At 27.4% G+C, this 27,102-nt stretch overlaps 4 protein-coding genes and 2 non-coding genes across 15 annotated transcripts in view; 3 read left to right on the forward strand and 3 right to left on the reverse strand.

Moving 5' to 3' along the window:
* Nucleotides 1–40: 40 nt before the first annotated feature.
* LOC118072336 (longitudinals lacking protein, isoforms H/M/V-like) lies at nucleotides 41–14,677 on the forward strand. 6 transcript variants are annotated; one of them, XM_035092109.1, is made up of 6 exons: nucleotides 41–632; nucleotides 736–942; nucleotides 1,033–1,230; nucleotides 1,339–1,834; nucleotides 1,942–2,001; nucleotides 9,402–10,201. In XM_035092109.1, the coding sequence occupies exons 2-6, from the start codon at nucleotides 757–759 to the stop codon at nucleotides 9,761–9,763; spliced, it is 1,302 nt and encodes a 433-aa protein (XP_034948000.1). In that variant the 5' UTR covers nucleotides 41–632; nucleotides 736–756; the 3' UTR covers nucleotides 9,764–10,201. The 6 variants fall into 6 exon arrangements, with proteins under 6 accessions (XP_034948000.1, XP_034948004.1, XP_034948001.1 ...); XM_035092113.1 differs by lacking the exon at nucleotides 9,402–10,201 and adding an exon at nucleotides 14,154–14,677 and having other exon boundaries at nucleotides 42–632; nucleotides 749–942; XM_035092110.1 differs by lacking the exon at nucleotides 9,402–10,201 and adding an exon at nucleotides 11,875–12,618 and having other exon boundaries at nucleotides 42–632; nucleotides 749–942.
* A 184-nt stretch (nucleotides 14,678–14,861) lies between these two features.
* Nedd8 (Nedd8 ubiquitin like modifier) lies at nucleotides 14,862–15,776 on the reverse strand. Its single transcript, XM_035092116.1, has 4 exons — nucleotides 15,623–15,776; nucleotides 15,531–15,548; nucleotides 15,207–15,319; nucleotides 14,862–15,117 (listed from the first exon to the last, which is right to left on the reverse strand). The coding sequence occupies exons 1-4, from the start codon at nucleotides 15,638–15,640 to the stop codon at nucleotides 15,033–15,035; spliced, it is 234 nt and encodes a 77-aa protein (XP_034948007.1). The 5' UTR covers nucleotides 15,641–15,776; the 3' UTR covers nucleotides 14,862–15,032.
* LOC118072337 (transmembrane protein 19) lies at nucleotides 15,702–17,997 on the forward strand. Its single transcript, XM_035092115.1, has 5 exons — nucleotides 15,702–16,221; nucleotides 16,384–16,782; nucleotides 16,967–17,071; nucleotides 17,312–17,527; nucleotides 17,611–17,997. Exons 1-5 carry the CDS (start codon nucleotides 16,074–16,076, stop codon nucleotides 17,763–17,765), a joined length of 1,023 nt encoding a protein of 340 aa, XP_034948006.1. The 5' UTR covers nucleotides 15,702–16,073; the 3' UTR covers nucleotides 17,766–17,997.
* A 153-nt stretch (nucleotides 17,998–18,150) lies between these two features.
* The window catches only part of LOC118072335 (calcitonin gene-related peptide type 1 receptor-like), a 110,695-nt gene continuing 101,743 nt past the window's right edge, over nucleotides 18,151–27,102 (reverse strand). For 2 of the 5 annotated variants that reach the window (XM_035092103.1, XM_035092104.1), the window contains 8 exons: nucleotides 26,880–26,971; nucleotides 24,870–24,996; nucleotides 24,529–24,755; nucleotides 21,939–22,109; nucleotides 21,608–21,731; nucleotides 20,394–20,435; nucleotides 20,218–20,322; nucleotides 18,151–19,638 (listed from right to left, as the gene is read on the reverse strand). In XM_035092103.1, coding sequence (XP_034947994.1) covers nucleotides 19,459–19,638; nucleotides 20,218–20,322; nucleotides 20,394–20,435; nucleotides 21,608–21,731; nucleotides 21,939–22,109; nucleotides 24,529–24,755; nucleotides 24,870–24,996; nucleotides 26,880–26,971 — 1,068 coding nt within the window. In that variant the 3' untranslated portion in view covers nucleotides 18,151–19,458. Of the gene's footprint in view, nucleotides 19,658–20,217; nucleotides 20,323–20,393; nucleotides 20,436–21,607; nucleotides 21,732–21,938; nucleotides 22,110–24,528; nucleotides 24,756–24,869; nucleotides 24,997–26,879; nucleotides 26,972–27,102 lie in introns of all 5 variants that reach the window. The other 3 variants (XM_035092105.1, XM_035092107.1, XM_035092106.1) reach the window with 3 other exon arrangements.
* LOC118072525 (5S ribosomal RNA) lies at nucleotides 25,239–25,357 on the reverse strand. The gene has a single exon (XR_004691014.1). It is a non-coding gene; the product is annotated as a 5S ribosomal RNA (ribosomal RNA).
* LOC118072526 (5S ribosomal RNA) lies at nucleotides 26,606–26,724 on the forward strand. Its single transcript, XR_004691015.1, has one exon. It is a non-coding gene; the product is annotated as a 5S ribosomal RNA (ribosomal RNA).

The following is a 27,102-nucleotide window of genomic DNA, read 5'->3' on the forward strand; positions in this document are numbered from 1 at the left end:
GAAATGAAAGCGTATCTAAAATATAAAAAAAATTAGGTGATCAACATATTTGTTAGTTTGAAGTAATCAATAATTTATTTGGTTCAAAATAAAAAAAATTAGGGACTAATAGTTGGCGGCCATTTTATCGCTGAACGAGAATCGACCTTTTGCGTCGCGACGACCTACGCACGGTGCGTGAATCAAGAAGAAGTGAGTCTCTTTTGCGCAACTTACGCGTTTTCCTCCAAGGAAAATGGCTACCAGCTGTCATTCTATCGGGAAGTCTAATTCATAAAAAGTTATTAAGATTTAACGAAAAATCAAATAGTACATGAATTTACATAAGTAATGTGGTGCAATTGAATGTTTCTATATAAAAACGGTAACTGAAAGTATGGACGCTTGAGTGCATATTCTGTCGTGAACTTCTATGGTGCCATGAAAATCCTGTGTTACTGTTTACAGTCCCTATTTTATGTGAATTAAAAAAAGTTTTGCTGACTGATATTAAAGTAAAATTAACATTTTCACTATTTTTTATGATAAACAAATAATTATAAAATTAAATTTTTATAAACTAAACGAGTTTGAAGATAAAATAAAATAGATTCGTATTATCAACTATTCGTCATCGAAATAGGCACTAAAAGGTACGAAGCTTTTTTCTCAATCATATGTAATCAATACTTACGAGTGATTCACATGTTTTACTATGTGAGAACTTAAATAACAGTCTTGAATTAATTCTTTTAGCTTTTTATTCCAGAAAAAAACATGGGTTCAAGTCAACAATTTTCACTTAGGTGGAATAATTATTTAAAGCACATTACTTGTGCATTTGATACTCTCCGAACTGATGAAGATCTGGTCGATGTAACTTTAAGCTGCGAGGGTAAACGCATTAGGGCTCACAAAATGCTACTTTCTGCATGCAGTACATATTTTCGTGATTTATTTAAGGTAAAGAATTTAATACAATTTATTAATTAAATTGTTCGCAAATAATTGTTTGAATTTAATCTATTTAAACTTAAAATTTAACTTCTTCAGGAAAATCCTTGTCAGCATCCAGTCATTATCTTTCGAAACGTCAAATTCGATGATTTGGCAGCCTTAGTTGACTTCATGTATCAAGGAGAAGTAAACGTTGTACAGGAACAGTTAGCAAGTTTCTTAACAACAGCAGAGTTATTGGCAGTACAGGGTCTCACTGATGGAACTGGAAAAGATAATGATAGTATTATAGAGGTAACCTTTTTTTTCTAATAACTTTTAATAATCCATTTTATTAAATAAATTTAACTACTTATTATTTATTTATAAACTGATAAATAATTGTATTTCGTGCTTGTACAGGAGGATGTTGATGTACCTAATGAACCCGAAGTTCAGCTTCAAAATGCCTCAGGCAAACTAATGACGAACAGTAAAGGAAGCAAATCACCATCATCGCCATTGCCATATCACTCAATTGACCTACAACCAGACACACCACCAACAAAACGTCGAAAATGTCGAGATAATTCTACATTAAATGCAGAAAAATCAAATGCTTCGAAAAAAGATCTAAATGACAAATTATCAGAGAATCAAGGAGCTACGAGCACAGACCCAGTAGAAATAATACCTTTAATGCCGAATTTAAAACTTGAAATGCCAGAATATTTAGAACAAGATGGTAGTAGTTGTAGTTATGAAGAACAGAGTACCGGAGATGGATCTACGATTAAGCTGGGGGATGATACACTTTCAAGTATAGCCGAAGATGATCATAAACCTGATATCACTCAAACGTTTTATACAAATCAAGTCGCTCCAGATATATCAGATGGGAAACATTCAGCAGATATTGGTAATTTTTTATTTAATTTAATAATTTTAAAAATGTCATCAATTATTAATTAAATAATTTATCTCATGTACAATTATGCTTAATTAATTTTTTATATTATTTATTAGGACTCTTACTTTCGAAACCAAGTACATCAGGCGAGAGGATATCCCAGGAAGCAGTTCAAGGTAAGTGCTTTGATTATTTATTTACTCTGTATAGAATGTATGGTTGCCTGCTGCTGTTGCCAAACTCTTTGCCTTAATTTTATGACTGCACTATCGGGTTCTTAACCGTATGAAAATCTATAATTTCATTACTTGTTATTTTTTTTATTTTTATTGTTATTGATTTTACAAGCTCGGACATTAGAAATATTTTTAAAAAATCAATACAATTATATAAATTACAACATTTATTATAGATATAACGAATAGATATTGTTTAAAAAAATATTATAGAGGCAAATGGCGCTGCAGAAGGCAGACAAGTTTTATGTGTAACATTATTAATTACTAAATAACAAATAATGTTATGCATCAAGAGTGCAAACGAAATAACTTGTCCTTATATTAAAGAATACCATTTCCTCTTCTTAAAAAAATAATAAAGTATACTAAAAAATCGTAGAAGGGTAATAACTTCAGCTATAACGATAAGTTTGAAAGGGTTTAATTGAACGACTGTATAATATATGAAAAATGGCGCAGTAGCCTGTGCAGCTTTGCATTACTCATACACGCATAAAAATACAAAACTTTGGTACAAAAAAGACTTTGGGCAAAGTGGAAGCCAAACTGTAGCGACTTTAAATTAAAATCTCTAACTATCTTTAATTTTATAAATTATTTTTATAACTGTACGTTGACGTTTTTCGAGCTTGATGAAAATCTCTCATTAATTTCGAAATGAATTGAATGAAATAATAATTATAAATGATTTAATAATAAATAACTATTAATTGTTAATTAGAAACAATTTAATATCATGAAGCTCGTAAAACGATTATTTAAGTAATGAATGTGCGAATGTGGTAGATAAATTGAGGTGATTGTTTCTATTATAAAAATCTTTCCTCTCTATCGATTAATTACTTGATTAATGGTTGAAAAATATCTTTCGTATACAGCGTGCATGAAAACTTATATTTTCTTTTTAAAAAAATCTCAACACAGCGGTACAGGCACTTTCGGGTGTAGGTAATTCCCTAGATGCTAGCAAGCATTGCCAAGTGCTAATGTGTGGCCGACAATCATCAACATTCCTTTAATAACTAGACTGAAGTCACCACTATTTTATTTTCCAACATATACTAACATTATTTATTACTTTATTTCATTTGAATAATTTTCTAAGCATTTAAGTTTTTTAGTTTGTTAATTATATGTGAAAAATACTGTGAACACTGATTTTTAATAGCTTAATTTCAATTCATTTACTCTGAACAAAACTCTGAAAAAAAAAAAACAAACTTTTGTCTCATTATGATAAAAGACATTTTTGGTGATGGAGGTGATGGTATTTATCGCGATCTTGGCATGTAGCAGCATTCTCTGTCTTTCAACCCAATTTATACGCCATGGTACTTTGTTTATAGTGGAATAAATATAAATTAAATATTTAATGGGTAAGTAAATATGAAAAAAGTAGCAATGATTCAAACAGGAGCATGAGTTATCTAGTTTAGCTAGTGATACGGTTGATAAACAGAAAGAAACGAATAATAATGACATGAATAAAAAGAAAATCATAAACCAAACTGTAAACCGAAGCTCATCATTAATAGAACTGCAGAATATTAATAAACAACTTTGAATATATTATTTTCAAGTTTTACTAATTTAATTTTGATATTTGACAAAATTACGTTTAATCAAGAATTTTTTATATTACTTTTGATGATTTTGGATGGACAAATGAAGAAATGAACTTTGATCGCGATTAATGTGGAAAATCAATCATTTTAATGAATGCAAAAAAAAAAACGTTTTATTTAATTTCATTTTTGTGATAGTTAAAAATCATTAAACCAAGAATTAAAAATATTGATTTTAATGGTTTTAAAATGAAGAGCTGGATGATATGAACTCAATTTAATTTTTTCATCAAAAACTTTTCAACTTAATTCTGATAATTTTGGGATGAAGAAATGGCGAAAAAAAACTCTCTAATCGCGAATATTATGAAAAGAATAATTAACTATAAAATTAAACGGAAAAAAGTAAATTTGAATTTTAAAGATTAAAACAAAGGTAATAATGCTCCGACGAAGATGGAGAAAGGATAGAATATGAAAGATAGATAGGCGAGCACATTGAACAAGCACCTGGCAATGCTAAAAATTGTGGGTATTGGTCGCTGATATCTAAGTTGGCTTACGGCTAAGGGTTGGTGCTGGGATTGGTGAATACACACGTTACTAATGGTTGCTGCATGTGCACATATTGTAAGATAACTAACTGAAGATTTGGCCAATTTTCTTCAGGAGGGATTACGTACGTTTCTGGTCAACCGCATAGCCTCAGCAAAGCAAATGGTCATGGAAAAGTATGTGTACACTGCAAACGACGAGGAGTACTCACGTCACGTGGAAAACTCAGACAGACACGCTTCAAATGTTGGGCCTGCAATGCCTGTTTGTGCCGCTGGCCATGTTTCGCGGAATTTCATGAACTTCGAGCCATTCCTCATATTTCTCCTCCATAGCACCAACCTGCTATTACGCCGTATTTATAAATTATTCATAACAATAATTGATAACTAATACCCACAAAATGCTTAGTTGACATCATAATGTCATGCGTTGCTCATGGGATTATTCAAGATATCAAATCATATCTGCTGTGCAGATAAACAAACCGAATTAAAGTACTCCAGCCAACTCCAGTTGAGTGGCAGAAGAGCTACATCTCTTTGAATATATATATCGTTGATTAATCTTTTATAAGATCCATTCTGTCACTTTGTACAAATTATTAAGACTTATACGTATCCATTTATTTGATAATTATTCTAAACCGTGAAAAACTTTATGAATACATTTTATTATTTTTACCAACAATAGTTTCAGTTCGGTCTTTTCATACTTTTTTATTCGTTATCATTAATAAATATTATTGACTAGAAATATTCAGCAATTACTTCATATATATTATAACAGTATTTTTGTTTAATTTTTCATTTATTTAAATAAAAAAATTGTACTAAAATTATTCCTTCATACGACAGTTATGATTTATATGTTTCTATTATTTATAAAAATATTTTTTAAATAATACTATAAAATTTATTAAAAATATTTTCTTTTCTGTTAATTATAATTAAATTTATTTATTATCAATATTGATAAATTTTAAAACCAATGAAGTACTTCTGAATAGCTGAACATATATTAATTGATAAAATAGTAATAAAAGTAATTAAATTTGTTAAAAATTATTGAAATCCGCGAAATGATTATAAATATACGAAAACGTTGGATTATTGATATCAAATGGAAGAAAAAAATCTCATGTTACTATTAATGTTTCTTCTTATTTGTAAAAAATTTATTCAAAATCAATGTACATCATATAGTACAGATAAATTTTTAACAAATATGTACAGCAACATGGAAGGCATAGGTATTATTTTGCATCATTGAAATTTAATCATTTTAAATAGTTACATCATATACATATAAAAATGATACGTAATTGAACATGACAATTATCTCCTAATTCACCATATTATCAGACGTCAATTATTATTACATTACTGGCAGTGTCATGATAATTATCCATACATAGAAGAAAATTTCAAGTACAAACATTTTTTATAATTACATTCTTTAAAAACATCCGTTAAAGATGAATTTTATTTTATTTATCTGCATTATAATTATAACTACAAGTTTTGATCCATAGGTTTTATTTACCCATCATTTAATAAATCCATTTCTTAATGTGACATAAATAGACTGAACTTCATATATTATTAGTATTTGCAGAAGTTTTTAAGTTACAATATAAATTGAAAACATGGATTAATATGATTATTATTATATAAATTCCCATAGTTAATAATTATTTTATTAAAAATATATATTTACATACATAGAAAACAAAAAATACATAGATAATAGTGCTTTGCTGAATATTCATAAAATCATAAATATTTTACTTTTGCTATCACTCAAATGCAAATAACTATGCCTTACGATTTAATTTGCTCAATAAAATTTATTAGTAGTTATTTGTCGAGTTAGATAGACAATAAAAGATGTATTTTTAAAAATGATAAAGATCAAATTAAAGATTGTTAATAATATTGATTTTTAAATGCAATATAAACTCAATACTCAATATCAATATTATTTTATTAATCATTATATATCAATAATCATGAAAAACATTTATTAAAATTAATTATAAATTATTTATTTAGATAAGTGCCATAAAAACAAAAATACAGATGCTTTGATGAATTCTATATCTGACTGCATTTTATCCTAATTATTTTTTAAATTAAAATTCAACTTATTTTTTAGTTTTCTTTTCCATGAAATTTGATGAATAAGAAGAAATGAATAAAATATACTTAATTTATTGATACTTGATATTCTAAAACATACATTAATAATCAGATTATGATGACTCTTTCATTAGTACCTCATTGATTTAAATTGATATAAATTCATAAGTATAATGACAATTAAAAAATCATTACTACCTCGTTCAAATTGTTAATCATTAAATTAAAAGAAAAATTATGATGTACAAAATTCCCTTTAAAACAATAAGTTAAAATTTATAAAACGATTCGTCATACTTAAATACTGATATTAAGAAAAATCCAACCGTATTAAGAAAAAAATTTTAGTTTAGATCTAAATTATATATATTTTTGTTATTTTTTTTTTATACTTATATATATATAAAAATATACATAGAATACTCAATTGCTGTAAAGCTAATATTTATAGTTGTAAAAACAAAAACAAAATTCAAAACTAAATTTATAATCTTTTTAAATCAACTGTGTATAAAAACATAATAATATGAATAAACAAAAGAAAACTTGGAGCAATTAAAAAAATTAATGCAAAATATTTTTTATATAAATGCTTTTAATAAATTTCATAACTTTTTTTTTATTTTTTGAATTGCTCTTAGTAAACTTTTGCCTGACGCTTATTAGCAATGGTTTTCCTTTTTTAACTCAAAAGGCTACTTTGCTGTAAATGAAAATCCATTTGTATTTTATTATTAATTTAAGCTCAATACGATTGTGAGAATTTATATTTTAAACAGTCTAACCGACAAGTAAATGACAACACGTTAAAATAAACTTTTATCTACCGCAATATACATATATTTTTTTTTATTGTTCTCTTCGGACAAAATATCTGGTTCAAGGGTTATTAGGTATGGTTGTGGGAAAATTAGCATTAGCTCAACAATCTAACATTTATAATATGTAATAATAATATTAATAATACTGATAATATACGTAGTAAAAAAAAAAATTCTGAATTAGTATCTATTTGTCAGCTGTTAAATCAGTTAAAACAAATAGAAATTGAGCTTTAACAAATTAAGAGGCTGTGTGTATGGGAAACACTTTGGATTGTGTGCGCAGAAAGCAATTCCGAAACGTCTTCTGATCATCCACAACCCTCCAACTTCGGTTATAACCCAAGACGAACGAGACCAGGTCGCCGGAAGGATGGTCGATGGGTTTGCAATGTTTGCGGAAAACACTACTCTAGAAGCGACTCCCTTGCACATCATCGTAGTATTCACAGAGGAGATACTGTCTGTCCGATCTGTAGAGCTGTCTTCACGCGGAAATACACGATGCGCTGTCATTTGGTAAACATTCATGGGGTTAAATGACCGAAGAAATATGTTCATAGATTATAAAAGTAAACAAATATGTTTATAAAAGAGTTTCAACAAAAAAAAAAATATGCTCAATTATGCAATTGTTTATAATTTGCCGGTTAATATTGAAAAGTGTTCGAGTCAATTTTATTGCCTATAAATCAAAGTAAATCGTTAAAATCAATAATTCTACTTAGAGTGAAGTTCGTAAATAAAGTTTTAGTGGGATAAAAAAAATTATAGTCAATAAATATTGAAGTAAATATAAAAATATTTGTCATTAATTTTAAATGACAGTGGTGTTGTGAAAAATATTTAACTATTCTTTCTTTTTTTGGCAGTTTAAAATTATGAAATTCAATTTTTTTTAATTGAAATTTATTTTTACCAAATAATCAAAAATATTAAATTTTTTAGTTTATCTCTAAAGTGTTTAACATATCATTTAATTGTAAATTCATTTTTACATTCCATTTTTTATTTATTTTATTGCTTTTCATCATGAGAAGTCATGAAAATAAAAATCCATTAATAATAATGGTGAAATACAGATGAGAAAAAAAATGATGAAAAGTCTTTAGTGTGCCGATTAAAATTGCCAGTATTCATTTAGTTTTTTTAATCATCTCATTTATAAAATGAATTATTTATAAAAATTTTTGTACGTTATTTTTGTACGCGGACTGTTTCAAAGAATACTCTGACATGTGATTATTTTTTTATTACCAATAAATAATTAAAGTCATCATGCTCATTAAAATTAGCATGGTGCACTAACGTTGTGCCAGTTTTCTTATTATTTATAACTATTAAGTTTTATAATTATAAAAATGAAATATTGCTCTTCATCGTGAAAGATGCAAACTAATTGTATTGCGTCATGTACTTGCGAATAAAAAATTATTTAGAATTATTAGATGATTTTTATTAATACAATTACATAAAAATATCTTTGTAGTTAATGAATATATTCAAAAAAAGAAAAAAAAATGAAACTTATACGGATTTTAATTGCATACAAATTCCTCAAAATTTTTAAACCGATTAATGATTCATTTGTTAACAATCCAGCTGCACAATCTAATTATCATCATATTGAAATATATATTATCACTGAAGATCTTTCTTAAAGGAATACTTATGATTGTCGGTTCACAATGAATAAATTAATATAATAATGATTAAAAATTAAAGAGTGTTATTCGAAAGTGCGGGTAGGTACCGCGTGATAATTATCACATGCTTAAATCGTATTTAACGAAATAAAGTGACGTAAAATTCATTTTTTACATCAAGTTTGCAGTTATGCATGAAACTAATGATTTGGTACGTATGCGCATTATCATATAAAACAATTGAATTTTCATTCAATTTATTTAGCATGATTGCTAAATGAGTGAATCTAGCAAGTGTTTTCATTTTTCTTTTCATTCATTTTTTTGTTGATTTCTTTTTTTGTTAATTTTTTCAATAATTTTATTATTTTTTTTTTTTTAATCCAATTGTTCTGTCTTTTTGATTATAATTAATTTAAAGTATTGAAAAAGTGTGAATGAATGTGTTGAAAGGTAGTACGATTTTTTGAATTGTATATAAAGTAAAGAATAAAAAGCAGTATGATTGATGAAAGATAAAAAAAAAAAAAGAAAATTAGCAAGAAAATAATGCGAAAATTGAGATAATTTAAAGGCAAATGATTAGTATGACATATTTATTTGATTTAGATTCACGTACAGTGGTCATCGAACAACCGTCACACTCTTGCAAACTCTGCGGTAAATCATTTTGGAATCGGGACTCAATGTATAAACACATGAACATGCATAAAGGAACAACTCAGTGTCCGGTTTGCCACAAAGTGCTGAGCCGTACAACGCATATGAAACGTCATTTAAAGAATCGCCATGGTTGGTTGGGGTTTGGAACGGTGGATTCCGTTCGTAATGCAACCCAATTGCCAGTTACTACCGCAGCAATTGCTCAGCAGAATACCCATTCGGCGAACCCTGATTCAAATCCAACATTTACTACAATACGCATTAGAGAGAGCAGTGTTGAGAGAATTACCTCTAGTCCTATTCCTTAGTGTGAATCATTGCCACCAAAGAAGAAACAACCAAAAAAATGTTATCATTATCAACCTTTTGAGTTTTGCCACACTAGTCATTTCGTACACATACATCATGATGTGTATGTATAAATGTATGTATGTATATGTGTATAATACGATACACAGAGAATTAAACACGATTAATAATTACACTCTAATTAAAACCAATTTTACAACCAAAGATCACGGGAATAAGTAAGAGTGAATTATTTTATCTAGTCATTTTTCATTCAGTACTTAATTCATAACCATACTATAAAGAGGAATGTGCATTTAACATCATATGCGTGAAAAATGATTATTGCTAGTCTCGAACTACTGCCAAAGTTCATTTATTTATTGATATTATTTGTTTATTCAATCATCAAAATAATGATAATATTTATTATTTTATTGATTGGAAATTTAAATGGAAAATGAAGAATTTAATAGAAATTTAAGTTAATATTTCTTAAATGAATATGTCAGAATAATTTCATTTGAAATATTACAATTTAGGTAATTTTATTTTTTAGAAGACCTTAGTTCAGTGAAGAAAAAAATGATTTTGTTTTATATGACTAGATAATACTAAAGAATTCATCAAAAATAAGTTATTATTTCATTTTATTCATCGTTATTTCTTTTTATTTCATTCTAAATGATTGTTTTTGTTAATTTCTAATAAAAATATTATGCCCACCTATATTGAAACTATAAAATATAATCAAGACTATACTCAATTTAATATAATTATTAATCAACTTGCCAAATTTAATTATTAAGTTATTTATCATTTATTTGAAAACTTATATAAATTTGACAACTATAAATTTATAATTAATAAGTTTTATAGTTCTATTGATATATTAATTAGTCAGTAGTATTTAGTGTTTATTAAATTTACAAAAATGCAGTTTTATTAATAATTAGAATAATTTAAATCATAATTGCTAAATAAATAATCACAAAATATAACTAGATTTTATGTTACCAATTGATAAATTGATTAAATCAATTATCAATAAAACTGCAATATTCAATAATTATGATTTACTTCACAAGAATTGAGTTTTATTGTGCAATCATACCAAGTCAATTAGTGATTAGAAAAGTGTTTCTTTTGTTTCGTTTGCGTACTTTGTGAGTAGTTGAATGTTAGTCTGTATTTTAGAATAATAACTAAATAACTAATTAACAAAAAAAAAATTAGAAAAAATATTTCCAAACACTTTAAAATTTAAAATAAGAAAAAGAAAAGAAGGCAAAATGATATTGCACATTCCTCAAGAATAATAACTAAATAAAACTATAAAATTTGATAAAAGTAAGTACAAGAATGCCAATGATTTAATGTCAATAAAACTAAAGTTAATATTTCTTTTCATTATTTATATAAAATATATAAATATTATATAAATATATATTATTATACATAAACAAATCCAAGTATATTAATATATCATAATCCCATGTTTGACTTATAGCAAAAAAATGTAAGTGAACATATGTGTGAATAAAGGTTTAAAATGTCAACCAATTTAATGTATCATCCCTTTCTCACAAGTTAACAAAATTACTTTGAATTCATTGTTATTATTATTTTTATTAATCTTCATATTTAAAGTATGAATATTTTATCATTATGTATATTTCAAAACAGGGTAATAATTAATTTTAAAAAATCCTGTGAATTATTTGCTTAATTTTAAAATAGTGGTTAAACAAATTTTGTTATTGAGTAATATTACATGTCTTATCGCATGAAATCGCCAGCAATGTTGATTGGTACAGCTCTGCACGAGACAATCAGTTGAATTCCACATTAATTAACTAGTAATTTTAAAACTCCATTTAAAGAATATTGGAGTAATGGCAACGTGTTAATGTGCAGCAAGCAAGAAAACAATAACAACAAACAAAACAAGGACAAGGTCGCACAGGCTTCTTGTTTTAGGCCCTAAGTATTTCGATTCAAAGTTATTTCGATGCCTTATTCATTATTAGATTAAATAAAATATAATTAAAAATGTTGAATATGATTAATTAAAAAATGTAATTAATATTATGAGGAATAAGGGGGTCACGAGGATATTAATGTGTTGCAGGGGGGGTGGGACGAAAACGGAAGCATGTTGGCAATACAACTGGTCAAGTGGTGATGCAGGGTCCAGGGCGTTTTTCGTGCAGTCTCTGTGGAAATGTTTACAAGCACCTCGCTTCGCTGACCCAGCACCTAGAAGTGCATCGCAACCAGACTACCTGCATCCTATGTCACACCACTCTCAGTCGTAGAACCGACCTGCGTCGTCATATGAAATTAAAACATAATATGCAATGGCAAAAAACCATCCAGAGGCATCGGAATCCTAGAAAAGGCGTCAATTCATAAATTATTACAAACTGGACCATCTCCAACTACTTTTGGCCTACTTCCTACTTATTTCTTCTTATAAACAACTTCATCAAACAATTTAAAATTCACTTTTAATATATAAATAAATAAAAAAGATGCTGCGTTTATCATAATTTGATATTTAACTTGATCATCTAAGTGGCATCAGTATTTGTGTGCTTGTATACCAATATTTTTGATATTTGTTACACGTGAATACAAAGAGAAGCATTTTTAGCGATACATTTATCATTAATAGTATCGTATTTATCATTCAAATTATTCAGAAATTGTGATTTATGACATGCAATTAAAGTTGCAATTATATCAATCATTTTGAATGTTTATTGAAACTGAATAGGTTATTTGAAAACCTATTAATAAGATATAAATGAATCTCATTATTTAGACTAAAAATTTTTTTATTTTTACGTTCTTTTTTTGAAAGATATTTTCTTTTTATTTTACTGGTGAATATAATTATTTTTATTCTGTAAACTTTAAAAAACATGAATATATTTCTAAATGTTTCAGAAGTATATTAAAGGTGATAATGTTATTTTTATTTTGACAAATACAATCTTACCTAAAGTTGTTGATGAATGATTAAAAAAAATTTGATTTACGTTGAAAATGTGATCTAAGTAACCTACTTCATTTTATTTTAAGTTCAAATATTGTTTTGGATTCAAAAAAAAAAATTATTTGAAATATAAAAATGTTTGAATATATTTCATAAAATGATGTATGTCAAAGAATAATAGAACTTTAATCGATTGCCTATGAGTGTCTAGTCGTCTTCACACAGTATTCTAATGTATCGATTTATCATAGAAATGTAGCACTTTCTGATTGTGTTTAAACATATGAGGAAAATTCCTACACTCAAAAACGTCATTTCAACAAATATCAGCAGACACTGTATATAATTAATATAATTATCTTGTCAATACCGGAAATTTTACAAGAAGTGAATTTCATAGTCCGTCCATAAATTACAGAATTCAATAATAGCCGAAATTGAAGATTAAATTCACAATTACATATTGAAAATAATAATAAATAAATAAAACAACTAACCGTTACTTTAGTTAAACTTAAAAAATTTTATCTTGTTATACTTTATCGAATGGTAATATTATTTTTCTCATACGTCAACTGTGATTAATTATTTCTTATCAATATTAAATAGCCAAGAATATGAAAATATACAAAAACAATTCATAATATAAATGAATAATTACATAATAGAATAAAATAAATTTCTTCTAATTCATGTGAAATTAAGAAAAAAATTTTCGATAAAATACAATTAATAATAAATTAAAACAATTAAAAATATGAAAAACTGTTATTCTATATTGTATATCATTTCTATTATCATGAAAACACTTGTAATATAATTTGGATTATTTTATACTGAATTTTTAGCACAAAAATAAATGATGAGTGGTGCAAAAAAAAAAAAAAATGAATATAGATATTTAAAGGTATATATAAGTAATAAGTAGAAGTGTTTTCGTTAAATGATAAATTAGAATTTGGCACAATTAAATTAAATTTTTCTTTTTATATTTTGTGTAATTTTTTTGAAGCCTTGTACGATATTGATAAATCATTGTTAGCATTTGCTTACTAGAAGAGTATGAAATTATGTAAAGGAACATATATTCATGTACGGCAATTAATAGTTCGAATAAAAATCTGGAATTTCAATAGATATTTCTGTTATAATGTTTGTTTAATTTTCACAGTTATAAATATTCAATTGAATTATAATTGTTCCATTTTTATCGTCATTATTTATGTTACTATGAAAAAAAAAGCAGTACTATTTTTATTATTCGGTTTACGGTTTGGCTTGATTTAATAATCAATTTTATCATTTTTGTACTTGTTATGCTACTATTTTTTAATAGAATAGTTACTAATTTTTACGAAAAATGGAATAATAATAATGAAGCTAAAATGCAATTTAAAATAAATTTATAGAAAGTCCTGAAGCGGAACCTATTCACCCTATTGAACATCGTTTTCAACTTTTGAAATGCAGTATTTGCAACATCAACTTTACAACTCAACATGCTTTATTACGACATACTGCATCTAAACACAAGTCTTCAGAAGTTATTGCCGCTTTTTGTAACATTTGTCAACGATTTTTCAAAACTAAATGGAGTTTAGCTACCCACAATAGTCGCTATCATAGACCTTGAATTCATTCGTATTACAAACTTCAACTTTTTTTAATTATTTACGAACAATTTGTGGTATATATTATCAAACATGACATTGTAAATAAGTTTTTTTTAATGATAAATTAGTTTCAATAGTTTGAGTAGCATAGTGTTGGAAATTAGTTTAGTAATTAAATTTCTACCGTCATCAAGGATTAACTAAGTTTGGTTTATTTGTTGCAATTCATCATAAATCAATCAACTCCATAAATAGTATTATTCTCTATTGATTTCATTAAAATATGTCAATATAAATGGTTTTTTGGACAATAAAGTGCATTAAGTATTAATCATAATTAGTAAAGATTTTTCAAATCCAATTACTTCAATGTAACTATGGTAAGTTAAAAATAATTTTAATGTTTACTGAAGTTTACTCTATATAAGACAATAGTTAATTAATTTATGTTTGTAGAATCATAATAAATAAGCGCAGAGATTGAGGAGAAAAATACACTGAGGATTACTTAAACAATTAAATTATGAATTTTTATTTCAACCGAATTTAAGCGTTCACTTCCATGTGTAGTAATTTAAATGTTTTGTTTGACACTGATCGAATAATGCCTTTCATTTTGTATATGATTTAAAGTATTCAAATTAATTAATAATTGTGTAAAAGTCTTTAAAAATACTAGAAACCACCTCTTAGTGCCAACACCAAATGAAGTACAGATCCACCTTGTACTTTGTAATCCTGAGCTGTTTTTTCATCATTCCTATAAAAAATAATTTGATTTTATGAAAAATTTGATATCAATGAATAAGTTGAAATAACCTACATAAAATTTAATAAATATAAACCAACATTTGTTTTCCAGAAAATATCAATCTCTGCTGTTGTGGTGGAATTCCTTCCTTCTCTTCCACCCTTTCTTTTATTCTTTCGACTTTGTCTGTAGGTTCTATATCAATTTCAATCTATAAACAATTACAAAATAAATGAGAATTACATTAATTTTAATATGATGATAATACTGTCAAGTAGTAATTGAAATAAACAATACTCTCTATGAACCCTAAAATTTATGAATTATAAATAAGAGAATAGAATGATAAATAGGATTATTTTTCTAACGAGATAATCGTCACCACTATGTGAATCAATATTTTTCATTAAAAAAATACATGCCTCTTTGCCAGTAAGCGTCTGAAATAAACACAATGAAAATCATTAGTAAATAAATACATATGATTTTAAACTTTCTATTATTAAATACTTACTTTCACTTTGATTAACATATTTGCTAAATTTTTTGGTTAATGTTACAAATTTAATATTCCTTTGCGTATTAAATACAATACAAGTATATCAGAAATGTCATACTGCTAGAGAAAGCTCCATGTTCCTAATGGCGCTAGTAGTCTATTCACAAAATGGCGGAGAAATAAACATGAACACCATCTGTTAAATATCAATCCAAATTAAATTATTATCATCAGATGTTCATTTTTATTATGTGTACGGCCACGTTGCGACAATTTTTTGAAGTAATGTGTAAGCTCCAAAATTTTGCTTTTTATCAATTTAGTGTTGTTCAGATTAGAGAAGCATGTACACATAAATTATTTACTAACTCCATAACCACGCGGTTATCTCACAATAATAGCTCATACGATTGACATTACTAATACTAATTTTAATAGAAACGTTATTGAATAATATTTATTCATCATGACAATTCGCAAAAACAGTGAAAATACATCTCATGTATTGATACCGGTGTTACTTAGTGCCTTTGCCATTCCTTTATCGATGCTTTTTTGGATTGTTAATGTGATTTACTCCATAATCGCACCTGATTCTGAATATCATTCCGAAGGTATGACAATAATCTATTTTTCAATAAGAATCATGTGCATGCATGTTGATAACTATTATATTAATAGATGTTATAATTATGTTACTGATCTATTTAATTAAATGAATTATTTATTTAAACTGCATAAATAAAATTTCTAAAATTCTTTTTTTTTATTTTTAGAACACTCTGTAATATCTCCGTGGAGATGGCTTTCAGCAATTGTCATTCCAATTCTATTTTCCCTTTGGGGGTTGAAAAAGAAAAGTTTAGACCTCAGTGGAGCAATACTTGGTCTATTCGTAGGATTTATTTTAACAATTACAAATTATGCTCATCTAGCTTGTTTAATGTGTTTCTTTGTTACTTCTTCACTGGCTACCAAGTTCAGAGGAGAAAAAAAGAAAAAGCTAGAAATCAATTTTAAAGAAGGAGGTCAGAGAAACTGGATTCAGGTTTTGTGTAACGGAGGAATGGCTTTTCAGCTAGCATTACTTTATCTACTTGATGTTGGTTGTGGTGAGAGGCCAATTGACTTTGACAAAGACTACCGTAGCTCTTGGCTATCAATTGGTATTTTAGGTAATTCATGTAACAATTGATCATAAAATTATTTAGTTTATAAATCAATCGTTTCGAAGAATTAATTAAAACCATAAAATATAATACTCTAATAGTATTAATGTTTTCAACTATTTTTATTTAATTTATATGCTTAAGTTTTATACTTAACGATTAGATAATTTATCAATTATAATGTTATTAGGGTCATTTGCTTGCTGCAATGGTGACACATGGGCATCAGAATTTGGCACTGCCATTGGAAATTCAGATCCGTTTTTAATTACATCAAGAAAAAGAGTTCCAAGAGGTATTGAATAACAGATTTAATAATAATAAACTCACTACACAATCTAATTTTAATTATGTCTTGATATTAAACTAAATTGATCTGAACTATGCTTTTCAACATTCATTAAAATATACAGGAATTTGTATGTCAAGTTTTAAGAGAGATCATATAATGTACATGTGAAATTTGCTCATTATTAACTTTAGTTTATAATAATGTATGAGAGTTTAATAAAAACGTTAACATAATTAATTCCAGGAACAAATGGAGCTGTGTCAGGAATTGGATTACTCATGTCATTGTTGGGAGGTTTAATCATAGGACTGTTCCATTACTTAACTGTGCTGTATACAGTAGATTCTGTAATACTCGAAAATGCAGCTCCCCAGTGGCCAATTATAGTTGTAGCTGGTATTGGTGGATTGTTTGGAAGTCTCTTGGACTCTCTTCTTGGTGCTACTCTTCAATATTCAGGTAACAGATCGTTGTTTCTTAATTTAATTTATTTTACACTTTTTTATTATTTGCAAACTAAACGTAAAAAATATTAATTGCAGGTATTAACGAATCAAAGCAAATTGTTGAACATCCAGGCAAAGGTGTCAAACATATTTGTGGAAGGCAAATCCTCGATAACCACAGTGTCAATCTTCTATCGAGTATTGGTGTTGCTTTAACACTTCCAAGACTAGCCAATTGTATTTGGCCGTAGAATTCATAAAATGAAATAAGTCGTTGATAAAATTAAAAGTTTTTAATTTTGATATTGATATATGTATCATATGTATATATGAGCACGTTGAATATTTTTTAAAGGTTTTTTTTTATTTTTAATATAAATTTAAATGACGAAAAGTCATTTATAAACAATAGACATGAAATAAATCTAAACAATGATGTTCAGATTGATGATAAGACTATTAAATAGAATTAATATTAACTTGATTAATGATATCATCAGAGAACTACAAAAAATCAATAAATCAATTTTATATTCACTCGAAAGTTTATTAGTTATTAATTATAATTTTGTTTTTAGTTTACAATGATTCTGTTTTTATTATTATACACTTTATTAGAATAATTATTCTGTTATTTTTTGTATCAACATTCATAGAATTCTTATTAGTGTATTTAAAATATGGTTTTCTTACAATAAGTACAGTTAGAGATCCGTATATTTTTTTTGTTATTCGAATATGAATAAGGACAATCTAAACAGTACATAAACCTGTATTTTTTTATATTTTAATTATCGTAACCTTTTCAACTTATTATCTTATCTCTTTGAGTTTCTTTGTAAATTGTTTCTTTATGATTCTACATTTCTTCATACTTCATTAAATAATTGATAGAGCGTACCAAAATTTTTTCGCATGATAACATTCTGTCATATATGTTAATTTAATGTTTGTATAACTTTAAATTATTCATAATCTTAGTTAGTTGTTTAAAGATGTCGGTGCAATTAAATGAATTTCATTGTAGATTATTATTAGATATCAAAATATTTTATGTCTATTTATAAATTTTCTTTTATAGATAAAGTAAATTATATTTTTTTGACTTATAATTCCAACATGTAAATGATAATATTAAGACATGTGAAATAAATGTTACGATATTTACTTTCCACAAATTATGAAAGATTAATATCGACATATTCTGTACAATTGAGCAATTAAAAAAATATACATTTTATAGAAAAAAATTATGCTTGTGCATTTTATTCACTAAAATTCATTGAAACTCGTTGTTTTTTGTTGATTTTCCATTGTTTTTTTTTGCTGCAAATGCTCTTAATTAAATGCTACCTTTGTAAGAGTAAATATAATTATTTGTAGTTCAGGTAGAATTTCTTATGATAGCTTTTTTAAGTGATTATTTCATGTTTTTTGTATAAGTTCGAATAAAAAACTTCGAAGTTGTTCCTATCAATCAAGTTATTAAAGCTTTAAAAAAAATTTAAACACCAAACATTTAACAAATATCATTAACATTTATAAAATATTTTTCAATAACCAGCATTATTTTGATGTGTTTGTAAATGTTTTAATTATCTGACATTGAAGTTTTAGAAAAATATTCTATTGTACTATTTAAATATTCATTTAATAAAAAACAACTAGCTAACAAGTAAAAATATCATTTGTAATGATAATAAAAACAACAAAGAAAGTAATTAGTTATTATTTTTGTTTGTAAAAAATGAGATTTCGTCAAGCTTTAAATCTCCCAAAAAAAATTTTTGAAAATAACTTCATCGACAAAACACATATAAAAGATATCAATTTACTACATATTCGTTAATTAGATCGTTAATTGAAGATTTTTATAAAATAACCATTAGCGGAAGACTCTGTCGTCCAGTATATTTAAAGGGTAAATTTAGATTCAGCACACCATCAACATTGAGATTGATACTGATTAGAGTTGTAAGTCGACTCGTTGCTCATGATAAGAAGTTGTGTATGATTAGCTGCATCATTCCCGAGTGCAGCTTGACTTTCTGCGACTTTTCCGACCTTTTCCTGCATCGGAAGGTCTCTTTGACAGTCACACCTTTTCCTCTCCCGCCATCGGACCTGCAGTCGAGCGGACAAACTGAAACAGTCAACACCCCACAATGGACTCGACTCGGGCGTTGCCATTGGTACAATACAGACGTTTTTCCATTCATTTATAATTAATCATAATTGTCAATTATTATCGAGTACTGCACTACTTTACTTAGGTTTTTGACATCAAATTTATATACCAGGGAAGGATTAATTACTTACAGACATTCAACAATTAATGTTTATCCATTAATTAAAGCACTACTGGTAATTTATAATTATTTACCAATCATGCACTGATTATTTATTACACAGGAATAATTATAATATTTTGTCTATATTGCACCATTGGCGATATATTTTTGAAGGATTAATAAACATAAATCTTTCCAAACGTTGATGAAAAGTATCATTGAGTTGACAAATAATATATTGAGTGAGTAAATTATAAAAGTAGTTTATTGTTAGATTTATTATATCAAAGAACTAAATGTTAATTAAAATAGTAATAAGATTATTTAAATAAAAAAGTTGTATTTTTCTTAAAGATATTTGTTCCAAGCACACTTTTGTTAGCATTGTTATATAATTGACTTAGAATGTTACATTTTTGCTAAAGTTCCTCACCGACACCGTTGTTGCAGTACATGAGTTGGCACGTTGTCTTATAAATGCCGATCCTTCCCATTTCCGTTTAAACTGTGCTATGACCTAAAATGAGAAATATTAGTACACATAGTTCCTCTATTATGATGGATTGATATTCCCATTAAGATCCTTACCTCACCATTGCAGAAACAAAATAGTATCGCCACACATAGACCCTATAAGTAATTCATTATCGATTATTTATCACAAGCAATCAATTACAATTATGGTAGTCAATTTTTTTATTACTCTATTATTTATTATTTACTTTTATAGAGTAAATTGAGGATTCTATTTTAGTATAATAATGTATGAATCTTATGAATTAATTACACTCTATACATAGATGTATATAACATTTGACTAATCTTGACTCTTTAAATTATTATAAATTCAAGTTTGTACAAATCTTATATGCCTTTCTGAAACTTGTCAAAATATTGACTTTTATTATTAAATTTTTGAATTTTTTATAAGTAAACTCATGAATTGTGGATGAATTTAAATCTATTTACTTCAAAGATTATTTAAACTTGAGTTCATAAGAACGTCTTTTATAGCACCTGAATACTGGTACTCCAGTAGTACAGAGATTATAGAGACATCATAAAGAACTTTTGGATATGACTTTTTCATGGTTTCATCACTTCTTCAAACTCTTCTACCACTTCTCATTGCCTTTCACCACGTCTTTTATTTCCAAAATCCTCTTAACACATTTTTCAAAATTCATACTCTACTCTTTTGCCTTAACTTTTAGAAATATTTCCATTCAATATTCATTAAAAGAAATGTTTCTTAATACATTAACCACTAATGTTTATATTGAATATCGAGTTATATATTCTAAACCAATAATTAACTTAGGAAAAATAAGACAGCAATCTTGAAAGTTTTCTCATGGGGCTCTCAACCTTCTCATCTAATTTTCCATGCTTGAACAAATCGTAAAGCACATTCATGACTGTCTTCAAGATCACATCTTCACATATATATATATATTCAAATACTCAGCAAGTGCTTGAAACTCTCATTGCTCATTCCGTCAAACAGATCTTGGAAATGTTATCACAGCGTCTTCCAACAGAGTGAAACTATTCACATGAATAAGAATATGCAAACATAATTTAAATGCTAAGTTTACTAATATTATTGTGAATAGAAACGTATGTTAACATCCTTCTAATTCCTCATAAACTGAAATTTTGCAAATTCCATTTACTTATCGTTTAATCTTATAATCTTAAGAAGCTTTGTTTTATTATTTTAAATCAACTTATATCACAAACTCATTTAAGTCTATCTTAAAAATAAAAATTTAACTTGATCACTTTTAAGAACTTCTCACCTGAAAAGATGCTGTTACCGCAGAAACAATACCGTGAAACTTCTCCCAAGAGTGACCTTTCGGTGGTCGAAAAGGTATAAGCAAATAGTGGAGACCCAGAAGTGGAACCAAGAGTAAAGTTGCTCTAAAAAGTAATTTTATTCATTGAGCTTTCAGAAAAGTTACATAGCTATTATTATTTGTAAACGATTTACAGTGTTTTCGGATACTGTCATAAATTTTACAAACATTTATTTGTGCTTTACAATCTTTTGTTATAACTTAAGTTCAACTTAAAGAAATAAAGTTTTAAAAGATGTTATTACTAGGAAGTTTTATAAAAGTCTTATACCTGAAAGCTTGAAGCATCGAACGAGACGGTCTCGTTCCAATTGCTGGACCAGCTCGTAACTTAGTAAGTAGTACACGAACAATGTTGCAAAGAAACAGGAGATTGAGTAGTGTTGACACGCATACAGGATAAACCAAGACGTTGGTATAGTTGCATTCATCAATCCAACAACTGCATAAAACGTGTTTGAAATTCAATTGGTTTTGAAATTACTTTTAACTCATTTTTCATATTTTAGGTGGATTGATAGCTGTGATACAGTTTTTTAATATTCAAAAAGTATCAACTTTCAAACAGAAAAAGTATATTCTTGATGAAAGCTTGGATTCCCTACTGAATAAAATTTGTTTTATTCACATAAATAAATTTTAATAAATATTTGTAATAATTTAATTGCCAAACTATCAACCCCTTTCAACATATAAAAAATTCGATTAATTATTTAAAAAATATTATTAATCCCTGACTGACACACTAGGTAAAAAGTACCTACCCCAAACTTTGTTCAACTACAATGTTATTTTTATCCATTTTAATTTAAATTAATTACTTTAATAATATATCTATCTTATGTAGAATTGTTTAAACTTTAATTTGAAATAAAAAAAATCTTTCTAACTTTATTAGAAGTTGAGATATTTGAAATTATATAGCACTAGGTACTTTTTACCCTGGAGAAGAATGCTGTTTAGATATTTGTCTGTCAGGAGTTAAAATATTCTCTGACAATTATATTTTAATCTTGGCATCCAATCAATTTTCTAGTATATTTTTCCTTTATTTATTATTATAATAAAGAGATTAAATAAATCCTTGGTTCTGAATAACAAAAAAAGTTGATCTTACTTCATCAGTGTGAAGTATATTTATCAATATCCAACTTGGTATCCCATTTCGCAAGCCTATTCTCTTCAAAACTTTGACTTATGTCATGAGCTATTTCTTCTTCTTTATTCTTTTAAATTTTTCCTTATTAGATTAATAATCAAAGATTCCATAAAGTTTACTTGTAATTTACTTATTAAACCACATGCGGATCGAATTTCGCTTGTTCGATATATGAGAGGAAGAACGTTAATCCAATGGACAAGCCACAGTGGCTATCGAACACCAGGAAATCCCTAGACTCTATTCTCTATTCTGTCCTGCTGGTGTATACGTCTATCGATCCTTTAACTTGTCTACCAATAATAGTAAATCAATTTATTATCCATGAATGTAACCAGCTAAACCATTTTCTATTTTTACTAACAATTTTTATAAAAATCAAGTTCGCTAGTTCTAATTTTGATCAAATTGAAAGTAAGTAATGGTTTTAATTTTACTGAGAGCTTGAAGTAGAATAATATAAATGAAAAAATGAATAATATTTTTTGATATTCATTTATAAAATATAATTATTTATGTCAACAATTGGATACATCAATATGAAATAAGCTTGACGTGACTTATTAATTAAAAAAGAGAAAGAAAAACAAAAATTATTGAATCAATATGCTAACGTTGTTATGTTGATTTTGCGTGATTGTAATAAAGGTTGAACCGAAAGAAAAAATTAATTCTTCACCAGACCAGCGTTTTACATAAATATAGCGGAAGTTCAGAGGGATCGCCCTATTTGCAAGCTTTTACTATCGGCCAACAACATTTCCTGGCACAGTACGACCTTCCTTATGTTTGTATTTCACCATCACCTCCTTTCTACACAATGCATCGATTGAATATTGGGAAACACGGCTTTATTGTGGTGTTCCAGCGACAATCTTCATTATTTGTTACTTTACCATTCAATCTAATTATTGAAAGTTCTACACAAGATGACACGTAGCCACGTAATTATAATTATTAAGTAAATACATGTTGAATATTTGTTCTATCAAACTTATTTAAAGATAGAAAATAAGTATTTTTGTTCTAGATGAATAAATCTTCCTGGTCTGTAATTTGTAATAATAATGTTTCAATAGTTATTCTTGATGTCTTTCTCAGAACAACGTAAATTTCTTTCCAGAAAAGGTCAATTATCTCTTAGAAAGATAAAACAGATATTCGACCCTCCTATCTCTTATTATTACCTTGTTCGAGCTTTTTTTTCTCCCATCTCCAATTTTCGTAATGAAACTTGTACGATAAAATTATTTTTTCTCCTGATTTCCGGAACAAGTGTATACTCGGAAGAAATTGAGTTCAATTAAATCTCAACTCTGGTAATAATATTTTATTTGGCTCGTGCTGTATAAACTCATCTGGTCAATTGATAAGCTATAAATTTCTCTTTTGTTTCAATATCTCTTCATAATGATTCTCATTTTAAAGATTAAATTCAATTGAATGTGTTTATTTTTAATTTAATTAATATAAAATTGTTTAAATTATCGTAGCACTGATAAATATTCCACTCCTCCTCTTCCAGATGAATAGACTAAATTCGTATTGGGATTATTCTGGTCATCAGCGTAGCATAAAATCGTAATTAAAACATAATTTTGTCTGTTATTATGCATAAGCTCTGCAATTCTCTGGATACTTTCTACATTAAAAAAAGGTGAATAATCGATGATAGTAAATAAATAATAAGTAGTAATCTTACTCTGAATTATCTTGAGGATCATCACTTGTCACCCTGAGAATAACGTAAATCGAGACAATGACTGCAGGTGCTGGCCATCCAATTGCCATTAACCATTTGACTAAATTGTGTTCACTGGTGAATGCACTGACAAGAAGAGTATGAAGATAGAAGCCTTCGCACAACATCCACGCATAGTTGGTGAGCAGAAAATAATGTAGTATCACGTGCAATAAACGACAGGGTATCTAGAACGAAGATTAATCAAGTGTTCTGTTCGTTATTTCTTCGACAAAATGAACTGTTTTTAAGATATATTATATACACTATAAATCCGTAGTATCAGGTAATCACATACTTACTCCATTTTCAACAAGAAGTTCAGTATTTGCTACTACCGCTCCATACCAAATTAACCATAGTAGATTATTCACAGCAAATGATGCAAAGAGATTCATATGAAGTGTGGTTCTTGCACATCTTAATGATCTAGAAATAACATTTAACGTAATATTGATTTAAACTTATATTTTATTTAAAAAAGGCTTTAAAGTTTGATGAATTATGAGCATTTGTTTTATTTTTATCAATGAATTTTATTTTTATTTATAACTTTCGGGTACTGAAAATTAACGAAATGATTCTGATAATAATACTTTGATATTACTTATTATTTATAATTATAAAGATTAAAATTGAATGTTGAATTAATGAAGAAAGACAAAAAAAGGAGCCAACGCTACGCGGTGTTCCCAAGCGGTCACCCATCCAAGTACTGACCGCGCTCATCATTGCTTGACTTCAGTGATCGGACGAGAACTGGTATACTCAATGAGATATGAACGTTGGCTTATTTTTCGAAGGATTTCGATGCAGTTTTGAGTTAATAGAATTATTAAAAAAAAGGATTTTCTAATTATAATCTATGTCGATATTTTTTTTTTTTAATTTTACCATTCCATTATACCTAAAATATTGAAAAAAATCACATTTTTTTGGAAGTTTACCAACTATTTTGGCGATTTTGAGGATGAAATAAATTTTTTTAACGTGTTTTATGGATATCTATCTTTAGCTTAGATTCTAAAGTTTCCAAATATATCCTAAGAATCATCATTCGATAACGTGTATAAGAGATATAGAGACCCAAAGTCGGGGTTAAAAAATCATCTACTCTCGACTTTGGATCTTCATAACTCGTAAAGAAATTATCAAATAATGATTTTAAGGATGTATTTAGAAACTTCAGAATCTAAGCTAAAGGTATATATCCACGAAAGTTGTCTAAAAAATTTCTTTCACCCGCAAAATTGCCAAAATAGTTGGCAAACTCCCCAAAAAATGTGATTTTTTTTTATATTTTAGCGATTTTAAGGGTGAAGGAAATTTTTTAAACAATTCTCAGGGATATGCACGTTTAGATTAGACTTTTAGGTTTCCAAAACGTCCCTAAAAATGATTATTGGGTTATTGGAATTTGTATCCAGTTCTACCCCTGTTTGAGTGTGTTAAAGTGAGTTTTCCCGGGCGGTGCCCGGATTCCGCATTTCTACGCTTCAAGACGAAGAGAATGAGTGGTCGAACTTGAAAATCGGAGTACTTTTATTTTTTGGCCAAAAAAAATGGAAAGGGGTACCACTTGCCATTTTTTGGGGTCGAAAAATCAAAGTTGTCCGATTTTGATGATCGACCACTCATTCTCTTCGTCTTGATGCGTAGAAATGCGGAATTGGGTCAAACTTATGAAAAATCCATTTTTTCACTCCTAAAATGGGGTAAAACCGGAACTTGCTTCAATTTTTGCATGAATTTCGCGACAATTATGATTTGCACTATATCAACTCTTTTCCTCTCGTCGAGATCTTCCAAATGAGTCCTCAATCAACCCCATACCACTATTAGCATAAAAGTTATGCACATTTCCAGGTCTTACAGTTTCTCACTAATATATCATTATTTCATTAATTTTATTATGCATATTGTTTTGTATTTAATTGTTAAATTTAAAAAAAAATATCGACATAGATTATAATTAGAAAATCCTTTTTTTTAATAATTCTATTAACTCAAAACTGCATCGAAATCCTTCGAAAAATAAGCCAACGTTCATATCTCATTGAGTATACCAGTTCTCGTCCGATCACTGAAGTCAAGCAATGATGAGCGCGGTCAGTACTTGGATGGGTGACCGCTTGGGAACACCGCGTAGCGTTGGCTCCTTTTTTTGTCTTTCTTCATTAATTCAACATTCAATTTTAATCTTTATAATTATTTTATTAATTTCACTATGTAAAAAGTTTCCGTGTCATTCTTTCGAAAAAAAATTCTAGAGCATCTTGATAAAAAAATAAATACTCCAAAAATGAACTCACCGAAAATATGTGAGAATAACTAAAGATACAATCAGAGCTATCAACGATATTGTGTATCCAGTCTCATAGATGGTATTCAACCGCTGTTGCCACTGAAACAAATCAAAGATAAACTTTCAATACTGCAGTTAAATTTTATCAGCTAAAACAATAATAATCTATCCAATTCGTTGTTAATATCAATATCAACATCATTTGTATGTATCATTGATAAAGGTAAAAC

This window comes from Chelonus insularis, unplaced genomic scaffold, assembly GCF_013357705.1.
Source record: "Chelonus insularis isolate UGA/USDA-ARS -01 unplaced genomic scaffold, ASM1335770v1 contig_93_pilon, whole genome shotgun sequence".
Lineage (NCBI taxonomy): Eukaryota > Metazoa > Arthropoda > Insecta > Hymenoptera > Braconidae > Chelonus > Chelonus insularis.

Coding starts and splice junctions, on each gene's coding strand:
- LOC118072337 (XM_035092115.1), top strand. CDS start 16,074: ATGACAATTCGCAAAAACAGTGAAAATACATCTCATGTATTGATACCG. Junction 16,222..16,383: donor TTCTGAATATCATTCCGAAG/GTATGACAATAA, acceptor TTTTATTTTTAG/AACACTCTGTAATATCTCCG. Junction 16,783..16,966: donor GCTATCAATTGGTATTTTAG/GTAATTCATGTA, acceptor TAATGTTATTAG/GGTCATTTGCTTGCTGCAAT.
- Nedd8 (XM_035092116.1), bottom strand. Junction 15,118..15,206: donor ATATTTTCTGGAAAACAAAT/GTTGGTTTATAT, acceptor TATTTTTTATAG/GAATGATGAAAAAACAGCTC.
- LOC118072336 (XM_035092109.1), top strand. CDS start 757: ATGGGTTCAAGTCAACAATTTTCACTTAGGTGGAATAATTATTTAAAG. Junction 943..1,032: donor ATTTTCGTGATTTATTTAAG/GTAAAGAATTTA, acceptor TAACTTCTTCAG/GAAAATCCTTGTCAGCATCC. Junction 2,002..9,401: donor ATCCCAGGAAGCAGTTCAAG/GTAAGTGCTTTG, acceptor TATTTGATTTAG/ATTCACGTACAGTGGTCATC.